The 15,653-nt window shown below is 39.9% G+C and overlaps 1 protein-coding gene across 1 annotated transcript in view; it reads left to right on the forward strand.

Annotated features, from left to right (window-relative positions):
• CDH8 (cadherin 8) overlaps positions 1–15,653 on the forward strand; it is a 200,962-nt gene that overhangs the window by 85,086 nt on the left and 100,223 nt on the right. Inside the window, exon 4 of the mRNA XM_005300574.4 lies at positions 10,012–10,131. Coding sequence (XP_005300631.1) covers positions 10,012–10,131 — 120 coding nt within the window. The remainder of the gene's footprint in view (positions 1–10,011; positions 10,132–15,653) is intronic.

The following is a 15,653-nucleotide window of genomic DNA, read 5'->3' on the forward strand; positions in this document are numbered from 1 at the left end:
CAGAGTTCTTTTTAAGAGAAACATAAAATATGGTGAACCCTAGTGCTGCTGCCTATGATGCTACAAACTGTATTCTAATGCTAACAAATGGTCACTCTGGGGAATTTATAAAGCAGCACATGCAGGCTTTTTAATGGCATCATCTTATAAGTTGCAGTCGGAGAGAACTGCCAACCTTAAAACTAAAAAGACGATGTCCCTTCTTATTACTTTCACAGGAGTCCAATCCAAACAGTAGGTAACATCAATGAGGACAATTTCCAAAGAGAGAGCTTTATCTATCTCAGTATGAAACATTTTACTTTTCTTAAAATCACCACTCTAGGAAGGAAGCATCACAATTCTAAAACAATTAGTTTATGCACATGAAATGGTAAAATATGCAGCTTATTAGATTTCACAACCCTGCTTCCAATGCTCCTCATTATACAGTTGTAAAATGCTGAAGGCTGCCAGCTTGCTCTATTGTCTATGTGCTGTGCAGAAGACAGTTTTCTTCTATGCATAGCAAGCACCTTCCGGATTCTTAGTTACACTTTTCCAGACAATATATGTATTTTCCATTTGCTTCACATTATAAAGGCTCATTAGAATGACAGATGAGCAGTCTGAAAACATTGCTTTGTTGCAGTGTGTTTTCCGGGGTATTTAATTGTTCAAAGAAAGTTTTTGACTCATTCAGGTTTTGTTCATTCTATTAACATTTCTTCCAGTGTCATTAGCTTTCTAAACTATGTACACTTCAAGTATATTAAAATAAATTACATTGAACATTTGGAAACAGAAATCCAAATTCTACTCTGCTATACTGGTGTAAATCTGGCATGACTACTTTGAGATCAGGACCTCTGAGCAGCAAAATTCTGCTGATGCAGTTTGAAAAGAATTTGGCCCAACATTTGTATTCCTTTCATTTACTTTAAAGAAACCATGAAGCTAGGGTTTATCAGAATAACTTATGGTGATGTCCATGCAGCTGCTCTTATGACTCTCTTGAGTTTCCATGATAAGACCATTTTTAAAAAATGTTAGCAATAAAAGTGTTTGTTTGTTTTTAATTTGTAAGTTGTTTGGGACAGGTTCTGTCATTTTCTATAGGTTTGTAAAGCTCCTAGTACAAGGGAATTCTGATATCACAGGTTTTTAGGTGCTTCTGCAGTACAGATGGTAAATAATATTAATAATAATACGAAATTTCACACATACTATCAAAAACCAAGAGCAATAGTTTAATAGTTTTTATAAATTTCAAGGCCATAATGGCCAATTGTGACCAAGTCTGACACCCTGTATAGCACAGGCCATAGAACTTCCCCCAAATAATTCCTAGACCATATCTTCTAGGGAAAAAAATCCAATCTTGATTTTAAAAATTGTCTGTCACCCTGATAAGTTGTCCAAATGGTTAATTACTCACTGTTAAAATTTTACACCTTTGTCACCTGTATATTTCAATTTTGCTATAAAAATTAATGAATATGAAACATACCAGTTTCAGAATGTCTGCTTCTTCCACCATATATATATATATATATAGTGTGGGTAGGTATACAATGTACTTGTACAATGTATATAATATACATGTGCCCATACATACACAATATATTTTGGACGAAGCAGATATTCTGAAATGGATATGTTTCATATTCTCTACCTTATTCTTATCAAACAAATATAAAAAGCATAATAGTGCCACCAAATTACAGCTGCAAAAAACCTCATGCTCATTACTTCATCTTCCTGTCAATATAGGGGTTTTCCTTACAATACACTATCTAATGCTTCATGCAGTAGTGTGAAATATCTCAAGTGAAAAGGCTTCTGCTATTTCCCTTGAGGTACTATTCCACATACTGTTAGATATTGTTGTGAGGTAGATCACCCCTTCCCTCTGGCATGTTATTCCCCTAGTTTTACCTCCTTATAGGCAACTGAATTATGCCTCCTCTTCATCTCTTGAGCAAGGTATTTATAAAGCCATCATCTGTATCTGATTTGTCTCTTGGTGGCAAAGAAGAATAAACAAACTCTCTTTTGATTCCCCCTCTCTAGGGGTAGCTTGGTGCAAGATTCTGCACACAGTATTAGTATAAACACCTTAGCTGCTTGTATTCTCTTTCTAGGACCTTTCACAGTCAGCCCCTACCCTACCTGTCATCTCTTACTTGCTTTTGAGATGGCAACCCCCACTTTCAATTGGGCCGATGCATCCTTCATTTTTAAATTTTTCTAACAACTATCTTGGTGTTTTTCTCCCAGGCTGTCCCTCATGCTTGGTGGAGTTTCCTGTAAATACCCACAAAGCTCCCTCATTATCCTTCTTCAAATCATTCTTTACAATTCTTTGCTTACAAAAAAAGAGAAAAAATGGTTAGGCCACTGGTGTGCTGAAACCACAGCCTATTATCCTGACCAATACTGTCTCCTTGTTTCCTTGTGCTCCTCTGTACTGTCTGTGTCCATCTGTTGTCTTTCTTCTTGTATTTAGAATGTAAGCTACTTGGTGCAGGGACCATCTTTTTGTTCTATTTGTACTGCGCCTGGCAGCATTAGGTCCTGGTCCAGAACTAGGGCCTCTAGGCTCTATGGAAAAACAAATAATAAATAATTAGGTGGTCACCTGCTTCATAGCTTCTGTAGGCAGAAGTTATTGCACACACCAGGGGCTTTGTATGTTCCTCTATTCCACTCCACATGCTCCCTGTGAGCTACCTTCCCACCCCTTCTATTTCAGAAACATCCCCAGTCTCTCCCCTGTCAGGGGTTCTTTGTGCCCCCAATTTCTCCCTTCCTCTGATACCAGGGTTCTCAATCTGACCCTACCAGTGTTCTGTGTGCCCCTGTTTCCCCCCTCCCTCCATTCCAGGTCCCCCCTTCACTCCAATGGCAAAGACTCTGTATGTGCCCTATTCTTACCTTCACCCCATGTCAGGGGCTTAGGGTATCCCCTTCCCCTATTCCTGTGTTCCCCAATATCCCCCAACGAGGATTCTGTGTGTCTCCATTCCCTCTTCCCCTCCTTTCAGAGTCCTCTATTCTCCCTGTGACAGAGGCTGTGTGTGCCCGCATTCTCTTCTTCCCTCATACCAGGGCCCTCCATTTTCCCTCATGGCAGGTGGTCTGTGTGCACTTCTGTATGTTTCACCCATCTGGCTTTTCTCAGTTTAGGATATTTCCTTAATACTAACAATACATTGCATTTAACATTCCTTATATCTGAGAACTTACAAACAAATCAAACATTAATTAACTGAGTTTCTTTACATTGCAAGTATTTTTTACCCATTTCACAGACAGGGAAACTGAGATGCAGAGAGGTGTTGTGCATATAAGCAGTAAGGGTATGAACAGCACAATGAATGGAACTCGGGAGTCCTGATTTCTAGTCCTTTGCTGTAAATTGTTGGACACACAATTCCATTTAGCATGAATTCAAAGTATAGTAAAAATAAGGAAGTTTACATATATGAATTAAACATACTGCATTCATGGTGGCACATTAAAAATTTCAAGGAGAAAAAAAGAAGAGTAAATTCCTTCAGCTTCAAGGCAGCAATAATTTACATGTCAAGAAGTTATACAGGTTTTTATGAGATTATTGCAGTGTTATTCAATAAAAAATAGTTACCATGACAACAACTGTCATGCTATCTGTGAGATTATAGAAAAGAAGGACAATCAGGCAAAGGGTTTATTTGGGAACGACCGCTTATCTGACCTCGTGAATACAAACAGCATGTTGTTTTGACCATCGTTGACTACACAGCCATCATCAGCCAGACTAAAATTCTAGCTGCAGATATTTAAGCATAGTGAATCTCATAGAAAACATATCTGTTGGTAAATAGTGGCAAGTACTTTCTTTATGCAAGTATACTGTTAATGCTCAGCTAGAATGGTGATTGGATCTCCTAATCAGCTGGAGATTTCAGCCTGCCCGATTTGGGGAGAGGAAAAACTACACAGGATGTTTTGGTTTGGGTTGTTTTTTTTTTTAAGTCCCAGAGAAATCAAGAAAGCACAGTCCCACTAGACTACAATATGGTCACATTTTTTTATTTCCCTAGCCATTACAATCTTTCAACAAAATGGTTGCTTCATTGAATATGGATTCATGTAAATTTCAGATGCTATTTGTTCAATCCTCCAGGACATACAAGTTTTATTTTTTTCCAATACACACATTTCACTGCCACACCAAAATCTTTGCTTTCTTACTCCCCATGGCAGTGTGTGCATTTTTCTTTCTGACTAATGTGCAGAATCTGCACCTTGACTTGCACATAAAAAGCGTAGCCAAAACAATAGAACAACACTACCCGAGCACACACATCTTATTTTTATGGAGGCTTTTAATCTTAGTTTGTCAGCAAACAGAAGCCTCCTTACCTAGCCGTATAAAAATACTTTTATTATTAACAGTGTCTCTGGTTGTTAGCATGTGGCAACGGGAACCTATGAAACCTGACACTAACAGAGCGAAACAATCAGCCATGGTTAACAGTTAAATCACATTAGAAGTGTTCATTAATTAAAATCTGTCGAACCTCTTTGCAGTCCACATTTAATCACAGTGTCATTAGCATTGCAGAAATGTGTCTCAGGAAAGACGCAGAAAGTTTTAAAATTAACATACTAATATTTGCCCACACATCTATCTAAAAATGTTTTTGTATTACATACAGCGGTATTAGGTATGAACACAAAAAGGAGAAACAGTGATTATGTTGTTGGACTAGATTATATAAAACTGCTATATTATGATAATTAGGACAACAGCAAGTTGGACTATAACAGTGGCTTTCTTGTGAAAATGGCACCATGTCAAATTTATAGTCTCTAGCTAAATGAGTTTGTTGTAACATTGACAAAGGAACAAATGTGCCAAATGCAGTCAAAATTAAACACTAATGGAAAATCCTGGTCTTTTGTTTTCTGGATAGATTCTGGGACACTAATTTTCAAATGACAAACATGGAGTGCTTAGCCATGCAACCTTGCCATTTTCTCAACGTGGTGCTAGGGTTTTTTAAAGGGAAAAAACATACACAAAGGCATCCATTGTACATGTATATAGCAATATTTAGGTATATTTAGCATGTAACTGCCTGCCAATTGCGGAGCAAATCCTATTGCAAAGTTCATAGTCTAAGTTTCTAGTCTGAGACCTGGAGAATTCTGCTGAGACCTGAGTGGGGAGAGCTCTGTGGATTCCACAGCACAGAGCAGTAGTAACCCCGTGTGCTTGTAGCACTTCCCCAACTGTGGGGGCGGGTGAATTTCATAGTCCTGCCTTCATGTTTGCGTGGAAGGAAACCACATGGAGTTGGGCTCCATAACATATGGGGTGTGGAGGAAGGTAGAGTCGGTGGCTTGTGAGTTCTGCTAGGATCCTAACATCTGCCTGTCCCAGTTCTGAGGAAGGGAGTCCTCCACAACCATAGATGGGACAAGATTTGCTTTGGTAAGCACATGTATCTCCAATTAGTGTCAATTTGAGCTATATGTATGGGTGTGGCATGCCTCACAACTGCCAAGGCCCAGATATAGGATGCAATGTGAGACAAGGATCCGAAACGAGGGACACTAACTGCTGTGTGATTCACTCTATTAGTGTATATAACAATTTGTGTAAATCATTTTCAACAATAAAAATGTTGGGGATGGGCCACCACATTTCTATCGAACAGAGGTCATCATGGAACTAAAAGGAAGTGGTAACCCTTGAGATGTGGCTCAGGAAATATGAGGTATGGAGTAGAGAATAGATCGTGTGACTGGAAAATATTCTGCCTTTCCAATCCTGCCATTAGTTGTATTAGTTTTATTAGGTAAAAAGATATTGACTTTAAAATCATGTGCAAAGAAAATCAAATAGGCGAATGACCTTTTTTATTTCTTTATGATGTATAAATAAGGGCTATGAGAAAATGGCTTGTTTTTATTTATTGTTTTACTTTTTTATTTAAGAAATATAGGTCTAGCTGGTGATTGGAGAATTATGATATCACAAGAGAAAGGAGGCTGGAGGCTGATCAACAGAGTAGGGAAGCAATTTTGCAACTGGATGGATTGTTTTTGTTATGACATACTTAACTCCACTACCTAATGATCACTTGGGGCAAAGGCTGCCTTTGTAAAAGATTTAACATGTGCACCTTCCAAGTAAGGTGTGAGAGCTCAGAACAAATATTTCTAAGATCCCTGAAAAAGGATCCTCAGCTGAAAAAGGAAAAAACAGACTTGACATGCCAAATATTCCTAAATGAGCAATAGAAAAACTATTTTAAAGAAATAGTCAAAAGGAACAACCACGAGGTCAGAAGCACCTGTGAAAGTTCCAACTGCTTTCTGAATGAGCTTCATCTTATCCCTGCCCTAGCCACATCCTCTAAGAGTCTGACCACATCCCTACTGACCTAGCAAGCAGGTTACATTTTGCAGCTTCTGCCACGCCCCTAGAAACTGAAAATATCTTTTCTGCTATTTTAGCCTGAATACAATTGGGGTGTGCATTGATCTCTCTCTCACTCTCTCAGTTGTCAGCCAGGGGGGAGCAGCTGCAGAATGTAACCTATTGGGAGGGTGGGGCTGTGGCCAGGACTGTGCAAGAGGGCAGAAGTAGATCAGACAAGCTTGCAAGACTCCCTATCCTTCAAAATGGCAAAGCTGATAAGCACTGGGTAAATTATAGCTAGCGTTTGAACTATAAAAGAAAGCCAATATCACTTTTAAATATATGAAATGATTCTCGATTAAAATAACTAGAGGGTTACACACATCATTGCCTTTGTAAACTGAATTCCCTGAACACACCAGGGGATCCTTGCATTCCTCTACCCCATTCCCCGTAGCCCCTTACACAAGCTCCATTTGCCACTCTCCCATCCCCCTCTATTTCAGGGATAACATGCAACTCTCCTCGCAACCCCTCCCATGCTAGGGGCTTTGGGTACCTCCCATTACCCTTTCACCCATGCAGGGCTGTTCCTCAGTGGGTGCGGGGTTTGGGGCGGAAGTGACGTATCCATCACTTTTGGGACTGACCCATAATTTCTGGGACATGCCAGCCAATCGCACCGGCCTGTGGGGCCCCCCAAAGCACAGGGTCCGGAGTGGTTGCCCCAATTTGCTGTACCCAAGGGACGACTCTGCACCCATGTTCCCCATTCTTCCCTCCCCACCAGACAGGGCCATGACTCTCTTCCCAGGCTAGGGATTCTGTGGGCCCTCTCATGCCCCTTCTCCCTGCCTTTCCCCACTTTTTTATCATTTGTGCTTCCCATTTCTTCCTCCACCACATTCCAGGGGCTCTGTGTGTCCCCCATGTCTGCCTTTCCCCATGTCATTGTCATCCATTCTTCTTCCATGGGAGGGAGGGGGGTGTTATGCTACAGGAGTTTAACCACATGGGGATAGCGATTGCCAAATTCAGTAAATAATTATCATATGGAACACTGGGTCCAAATGTGATTGTTTGGTTTGTTGGTTGGTTTTGTTTGGGGCAAAAGGGTTCAGGAAAATGGTGTTGTTCCTTCATAGGAAATGATATTTCAATGAGGAATAATTGCTCGTAGATTCCAAGGCCAGAAGGGACCACTGTGATTAGCTGACTTCCTATATAACATAGGTCAGATAAAGTTCTCCCTCCTATGGCTGCCAAGTGTCATGTAATACATTTTTACACTTCTGTATTTCTCTGCCATGTCATGCATTGCCACAGATCAGATGGATTCCTGTGCAAACAGTTGAGCTTTGGGAAAGCTGCAGGCATTTGCCTGTGGTGGTGCCTGATGGGGCCTGTCACGAGGTAGTCTGCCTTCCTCAGGGTAGTGGTGGGAAATTCTGTGACTGGGGCCAGGAACATTGCAAAGAGGGTGGGGCAAGGCTCTTCTCACCCATCCAGTTGGGGAAGAGCTGGGAGAAGAGCACCAGGGCAGACGCTAACCAGAGAAAGCTGGCCTGCTGAACTCTTTGAGAACTGATTGGAGAAAATGGGCTAGTGAGGGAGAAGTGGTCTAAGGCCCTAAACCTAGCTCCAGGAGGAGAGCTGCAGACTCTTGTCCCAAGGGAGTGACCATTTGAAGCACAACAGGATGGGAACTGCAGAAGGTCTCATGCACTGGGACGAGAGCTGGCCAGGATTCTCATTTGGACCCAGTGCGGGGTGATCTGGGGCAATGAAAAAAGTGAGTTACACTTTGTAGAATGACATCATAAATCAGACCCCAAGAAGGGGTGTGTGCATTTTGATCCAACCTACAGTGGGACGGGGGGTGCTGGAGGGGAGTGCCCTGTGCCAGGGCCCCAGGGGAGCCTGCTGAGCAAGCAGCCGCTCTATTTTTCCTAGTGGTGCCCACCTTGTTGGATTGAGCAATAGTAAGAGGTTGTGGGGGATTCAGCGCAGGCACAAGGCAAGAGACTCAAGGCAGGCCACAAGCTCCTTCACTTCCAGTAAGCTGCACCAGGGTCACCCTCATCCTACATCCCCCTCCCCTCCATGCTCATCCATCCCCAGCAACTCCAGGCATCACAACACTCCCATATTCTCTGGGACCCACCCATGCATCTCCATTTACCCCAGGCAACCCGGCTATTTCCCAGGGAATCATCATTTTCCCCTGAACTCGTCCCTATATCCAGCCACCACTTTCCCTCGCAAATACCCCCATTAAGCTAGCCTGCCAGATAGCCATCAAACACCCAGCGCCCGCTCCTGGTTGCACCATATCCTAGCCCCAGCTGCCAATATTTTTTGCAGCTCCATTTTCTACCCCTGCCACTGCCTGAGTTAAGGTGTAGACACTGAAGAGGGTAGATATATGTAAATTACAAACATGCAAATGTATGTAAGCCCCCTATGTAATTTGCATAAAATGTCATAAACAGAATTGCACAAAACTTGGCCACTAAGAATCTCCCCATATGGGGCAGTAAAGGGGAGCAAAAGGGATGGAGAGAGCAAAGGGAGACCCTGCATTTAGTGTTCCCAAACAGGAGTCAGGCATAATCTGGGTTCAGCAGGACAAAGGGACAAGGAGCAGGAGTGAGCCATCATTTCTAGCAATGCCAGCAAGCCCAGAGAGAGGGCACATCTTGGTGGATGCTGTTATTCTTTCCCTTGCCAAGCATATCTCAGCTCACAAGAAGCATAATTCAGCCCTCAAACACTGCCTCATTCTCTCTTTCTCTTCCTCGCTAGATATTGTCTTTTTTGCATATGAATTAGCTTAATTAGTGTCATCGTTATTTTTTTAAAGTCATTCAAAAGAAGTCGCTGCAACAAAACCATGAAGCACACTTGAGTTTGATTTGATGTGGCTTTCTACACAATCAGAAGCCAGAGTGTGGTCTGAGAAGGAAAATGAACAATTTCTTGTCATGTCTTTGTTTATTTTCTTTTCTGGACAGCCCAGTGAAGGTACAATGGCAGCTGGGCAGTGGATCCCCTCAGTGATGGGGAGTCATTTCAGAGACGAGAGATAATGCCTTGACTTTGGCCACATCAAACCATTATTGTAGCTGGAAGCCAAAGAAAAAGAGAGAAAAATCCTTTATATTATTACTTTTCTATGCAGTCACTGTAAGTTGGCAAGGTTCTTTCAAATGTGCTTTTTTAAAACTTAAGTGCAACATATTATATTGTATTATTAACCTTGTATTTCATATCCCTTTGATATGATTCCCTTTGCAAATGCTTGAAGTCTGCATAGATCTAACAGGTAACTTTAAAATGCATTCTATAAAGGAACCTTAAATAATACAGCTACTAAAAAGGTTTTTCTTTATCTAGAACATTAGGCTGGTGGCATATTTCTTCTCAAAGCATAATGTTTTGTCTGTGCTCTCTAAATAATGTTTTAAATCATAACTGATTACTTTTTCATTTTACTAACATCTCTCCCCTCATGAATTTCTGTATAGATTTAAACAAATTGATTTTTTTTCACAAAGAAACATACAAATCTCTGGCAAGAACTGAAATGTTAATTAAATATTCTTTTAAACTAGGTACCTTTGTTACTAAAGTAACGGCCACGGATGCAGATGATCCAGTTTATGGAAACAGTGCAAAACTGGTTTACAGCATTTTGGAAGGACAGCCTTACTTCTCCATTGAACCACATACAGGTAGGTGACCCTGAATTAGGACTCTCCAGGTAACAATATACACAAGAAACAGCATTTCCTGAATATTTCACTCACTTCACTTAAACATGATGTTTAAGTAGATGTCTGTCAGCATTAGTCAGACTGTAATCCATGAGTATCTGATTTGTTGCCAATCGTGATGTGATGATGTGTAAAAACAAAAAAAAAAAAAAAAAAAAAAAAAAAAAAGACCCTCTATTAGTGATGCTGACAATAATGCCAAGGCCAATACTGTAGAAGTTACTGAAGCAAAACTCCCATTACTGTATGACTAACAACTGGTTAGGGACTGTATGATTTGGCCTGGGGATTGTAATGAATATATTATATTTTTTAATAAAAGATTTTATTATTTCTGGCTAAAGACTGTAGGGTTTGGCATGGGCATTTTAATTAATATATTGTGTGCTTTCATTAAGAAATATTTGTATTCCTGGATTGGATGGATCTGGGGAAAGAATGTGTTTTATTTGCATGAATTTGAGATGGCTTTATTTCTCACCATTTGCAAAGCCATTAGTAAGTGTCTGATAATGTAGGTCATTTCAAAGAAGTGCTAATAAAGCCAACCCCACATTGTTTATTCTGCTTACGCCACATTTAAAACAAAAAAGCTATTTAGAAATGTTTGAGAGAGATTTGTTCTGTTGTCTTTCTTCCAGTATTAATTTTTATATTTTTCATGTTAGTTACTGTAAGTCAGTTGTGCTGGCCTCAGAAGGAGAAGAAAAGTATAACTAAAGTTACCTGAAAATAACTTTTGCCATTCATAAGTAAAGCAGCCATCTCATGCTTATGCAGATTAAATCTTTTGTCAACACCAAAAAGATTTGGTCAGAAGAAATTATTAGATGATGCTCCTAAGTCAGTTAAAATGAGCCCAATTTTTACCTTGCTTGACACACCAATAAATTCCTCTTGGCTTCAGCTGAGTTGCACAAGGAAAACTGGTTGTTCATTGGCTATAATAAAATTAACAGAGTCATCTGTGAGTCTATAATAGTGTGTTATGCAGATAATATGACAGAGATTACTCTGAGAACATGTTTTCATGTGGTCTGAAGAAAAATAAAAAGCAACCATGGCTGTGGAAATGTCCTTTTGCGGTGTGGTTTATTAATGCATTGCATGCCTTACGTGAATCTCAGATCTATGAAAATCTCTTCTGAATGCAGCGCAATGAAATTATAGTGATTTCTTGTTGCCAGAGAGAAACACGTCCATTAAATGGCATAGGGCAGTCCCCTCTTCCCATGGAAGAACTTTCTCATCCTAGTTGAAATACCACTTAGGCCCTGTATAGTGCATCAGCATACATGTAGGCAGAGGCCTGACCTTGCAGAGTCCCTTTTGGGGCCTTAGAACATATTATTTAACATATTATCTATAATACCTTTCAAACATAAGATATAAAAAATATTATATAGAGTAATGACTAGTTAGATATATTGGTAGTGCAACAAATGTAGTATTCAGCGTGTTCTGTGCTTCAGACACCAGAATCTTTTAGGAAGAAAAATTGTTTAAAGTGGTCCAGGAGGTAATATCCATAGGCTAATAGAATAAAATGAAATAAAGGAAAACTTAGTTTGAATATTGGGGGGCGGAGGGGTGGGAACCCACACCTCACAGTGAGATCTTTTATACTGCGAAATTATTATCAAACTGAAGTAGTAGAATTCCCATTGCTGAAAATATTTGAAACAAGATCTGGTAAAGCACTAGAAAATAAACTGTACAGAACAATATAGCTTTAGTCAGAGGATGCATTAGAAGACTTAATAGGGCTTTCTGATCACCAATTTCTTGGATTCTCCAAGGGGCAGCTCCTAATGCACATGTTTATAATTCCTTTAGCTGTTCTCAAGAGCTGTGCAAAACTAGCAGCTTTCACAGAAGAACTGAAAAGTGTTTTGTTTGTCCAAGGTGAAGCTTTTTCATTTATTTCATTCAAATGTCCTTCATGGAAAAAATCCCAAACCTACAATTTTGTGAATTTGCCCTCGGTTTATTATTTTTATTTCAATTATTATTATTATTATTTTTTACCAATATTGGCTTCTTTTTTTCTGGGAAAACTGCTTAATACAAGAAATCACAATTTATCTCCCAGGAAAGCAGATATTTATTTTCATGAAAGCCAATAAAAACTCTTAGGATTTTTTGTGAACCTACAAATCATGAGTTTTCTCCTAGTGTTACATTTTCCCACCTCATTTCCACTCATCAACAGTGCTATCAGTAGCAGTTCAGTGAGCATAAAAAGGTGATAAATCAGTTCTCTAAATGTATTAACTCATATAGGGTTCAGTTGTGACAGGGACCACATTGTGACCCGCAGTCTGGGTCCAGGATTCCTGCTTACTCTGGGGGAGAAATAATCTGCCCCAGATTTAAGTTTGGCGCAGATTATATCCTCTTCATCACCAGGACATCAGATCTGGCTCACAGGTTGTGGGGGAGGAGCCAAAACTCTATGCTTTCCCTGCTCACTTCCTCCTCACCTGTGTGGGAAGGGGAGTGACCCCATGGATGCTGCTCTGTGACTCATGTGGCTATGTATAATATGGGCTGTCAGCACAGAGGAGTGAGAGGGTTCCTTTCTACTCCTGTGCACCAGGGCATAGCAGTCAGATAATCCTGTCTTTAAATTTTAAAACAAATTGCAGTGTCATGCTGGGGAGTTATTGGGGGTAGATCCTAGAGGAACCATGAGCCATACTGAATATTAAATCATAGAGATGACATCTGCATAACCCTGTTGTCTAGAATATAAAATGGTTAAACAAATACTCTTTGACAGAAAATTTATCTGGCACATCAAAAGTGAGTACTAGCCTTGTAGAAACTGCAGCCTTGCACTGTTACTGCATGAAATGGATTGTTCAGGTAGACTATAGGTTTACAGTCAAGGCGCTTCCAAAGAGTTGCATTATTTTCAGAAACTGATAAGGAAATATGCAGCAAGTTTTCCTGATAATCTGGGCATCTGGGAGAAATAGAAATGATAATGCCTGATACGTACCAGGGACACTTTTATGGGTTGTTACATTCAGTCTTGGAAAGCCAATAGTCATAGATCAAATATAGTTACAATTTCCTAGCAGTTTGTGGCATTGTAAATTTCACCTTCTCGGGGTAGTGACACATAAAACATGCAAATGACAGTATTCTCTGTGCATTTCTGGAGTTCAGCAACTTTACAATTTGAATAGTAAAGCTTAAAATAGTATTAACATTAGCAGGTGGAGTGGGGGGAGGTTGCATTTTAACAAAGACAAAATGTCTGGGTCTTCAGAGGAGCAAGCAGAATTAAAGTAGACATACTGGGCCCATTCTTATATGTGTCTAATCTTAGCAATGTGAGTGCTTCACAACTAGTATTTTTTCCCTTGCTGAATAGGCTAGGACAATGTACTCCTAATACCCTAAGCGTGGGAATATTTGTGGTAGTTTAACTCCTGAGAGGTGTTCAGATGCAATGGTGATAGGCACTAATATAACAACTTAGAATAGTTAGACTAGGATCTTGTCAGAAACAGCTGTAAAAATGAAGGAAAATCTTCAGAAGGAGGCAATTTCAAGTAGCGTAGCTGATTTCTTTTTTTTCCCTCTGTGATTCCATTTTCACACATCCATATGAAGTGCAGGAGCTTTCCACATATAATACAGATATTTATGCACTCGTATTATGTCTACAATTCTGTGCCACAAATAAAAGCATTCCTGGATGAATGGATGCATATAAAAGTGTGAACTACTTAAAAATCCATATTTATATTTTCCGTCCCTCAGACGTTGCAGTACAATATTTTAGAGCAGGCCCACTATGTTCTGAGATGACTCTCTTTTGAAAAGTTTAGTCCAGATTCATCCCTCTGGTGATGCCAGCAACTAGTGCAGTGGTAGAATGAAGGTGGCTTGTGCCTCCTCTATGCAGGTTCAATTTCTGGCCCAGGCTAAATTAATGCCTATGTTACAATGACCCCTATAGTTATTAGAAAAGCATGGAACTGATAGGACCTTCCCTAGCCACATCATCTCCTGCTTCCTTCTTCCTCTGGCCCAGCCCAGCCCTGGAATACCGCAGCAAAGATGCTTAAGCATGGGGAGACTTGGCTCTTTGCCTGGGGTACATTGTAGAGTCCTGCTGTGCCTGCGGATAGTCTTTGGGGAGCCTTAGGGCTGCCTTGCTTCCTCTTTGCACCTGCCTAGCTGCCATAAATGGGCTACAGGATCTTGTTGAGTCAGATTCTTAGTTAAGACTCTGACAGTGGTTTTCAGTTTGTTTGGCACACTTCTGTGTCGCGGCATGTACAGTCACAAGTATTGGTAGAGGACCCATGCTTAAAACAGTCATTTCCCATTACCTTTTATGAAAAATGCATATACATGTAGTATTTCTCAAGTTATGATTTTCAAACTCTGCTATATAGGTTATAGTGCACATCCCAGAAAGTAATCCAGTAATTATCTTTCCATTAAATGTCATTGTCACAGTTTGAGGAGAATACTTTCTGGATATAATTCTCTCCACCTTTCACCTGCATGGTTTCTGCTACAGATGAGTTTTAACAGGGCTGTTAATTCATAAGTTAGAGAGGAAAAATAAAAATTTTAAAAAATGAAGATTTTGTATGATACCAAGTTATGACACCAAATTAGTGATGTTATTCTCACTGGACTAAATAACTGTAACCTCCATAAATCATAACTATAGCATGTCAGACAGATATGGAGCTATGGCTTAATTTTTCCAATGTTCGGTATTAAGACAGGATTGCAAACTGCATTTATTCTCAAATAACTCACACACTTACATTCATGCTGCAATTTTTTCCCAAGAAGAAGTTCAAGAATAGTTCTCATTTTTCAGCTTTTCCTAGGATATTAAATCACAACAGTCAGTTTTACAATATGATTATCATAATGGAACATAATCTGAAGTGACACGGTGTTCTACAATATAGAGGTGTCAGAGAAAATACATTTTCAACTGTCTGACTTATTTACATTTCATATGAACTTACTAAAATTCTGTAACTCCTACACTGTCTTTGAAATAAAGTTCCATGAAGGCTGCAGTTTAACATATTGCTTTATTATACTAGAAGGCACAGTATATTATTCAAACAGAAACCCTGATTGTTTATAAAGCAGTAAATGTTTTACATTTTAAAAGAGGCTGCCTTGGAACTGCTCACTGGGGCCCTGTCTACACTGAAAAATTAGATCAACCTAGGTATGTGGCTCAGAGCCGTGAAAAATTTTGTGCCCTGAGTGCTGCAGTTGGGATGACCTAATCCCTGGGGTAGACATGGCTAGGTCAACGGAAGAATTTTTACCAACACTTGGAGAGATGGATTAACTACAGTGATGGAAAAGCCCCTTCTATCGATGTAGGAAATGTCTGTGCTATGGTACTACAAGCAGCACAGATTCAATAAAACTGAGATAAAAACATGCAAATCAGGAGATCTAGAGAGCTGAGGTCACTTGTC

The sequence above is a fragment of the Chrysemys picta genome, chromosome 14 (genome assembly GCF_011386835.1).
Source record: "Chrysemys picta bellii isolate R12L10 chromosome 14, ASM1138683v2, whole genome shotgun sequence".
In the NCBI taxonomy this organism is placed as follows: Eukaryota; Metazoa; Chordata; order Testudines; family Emydidae; genus Chrysemys; species Chrysemys picta.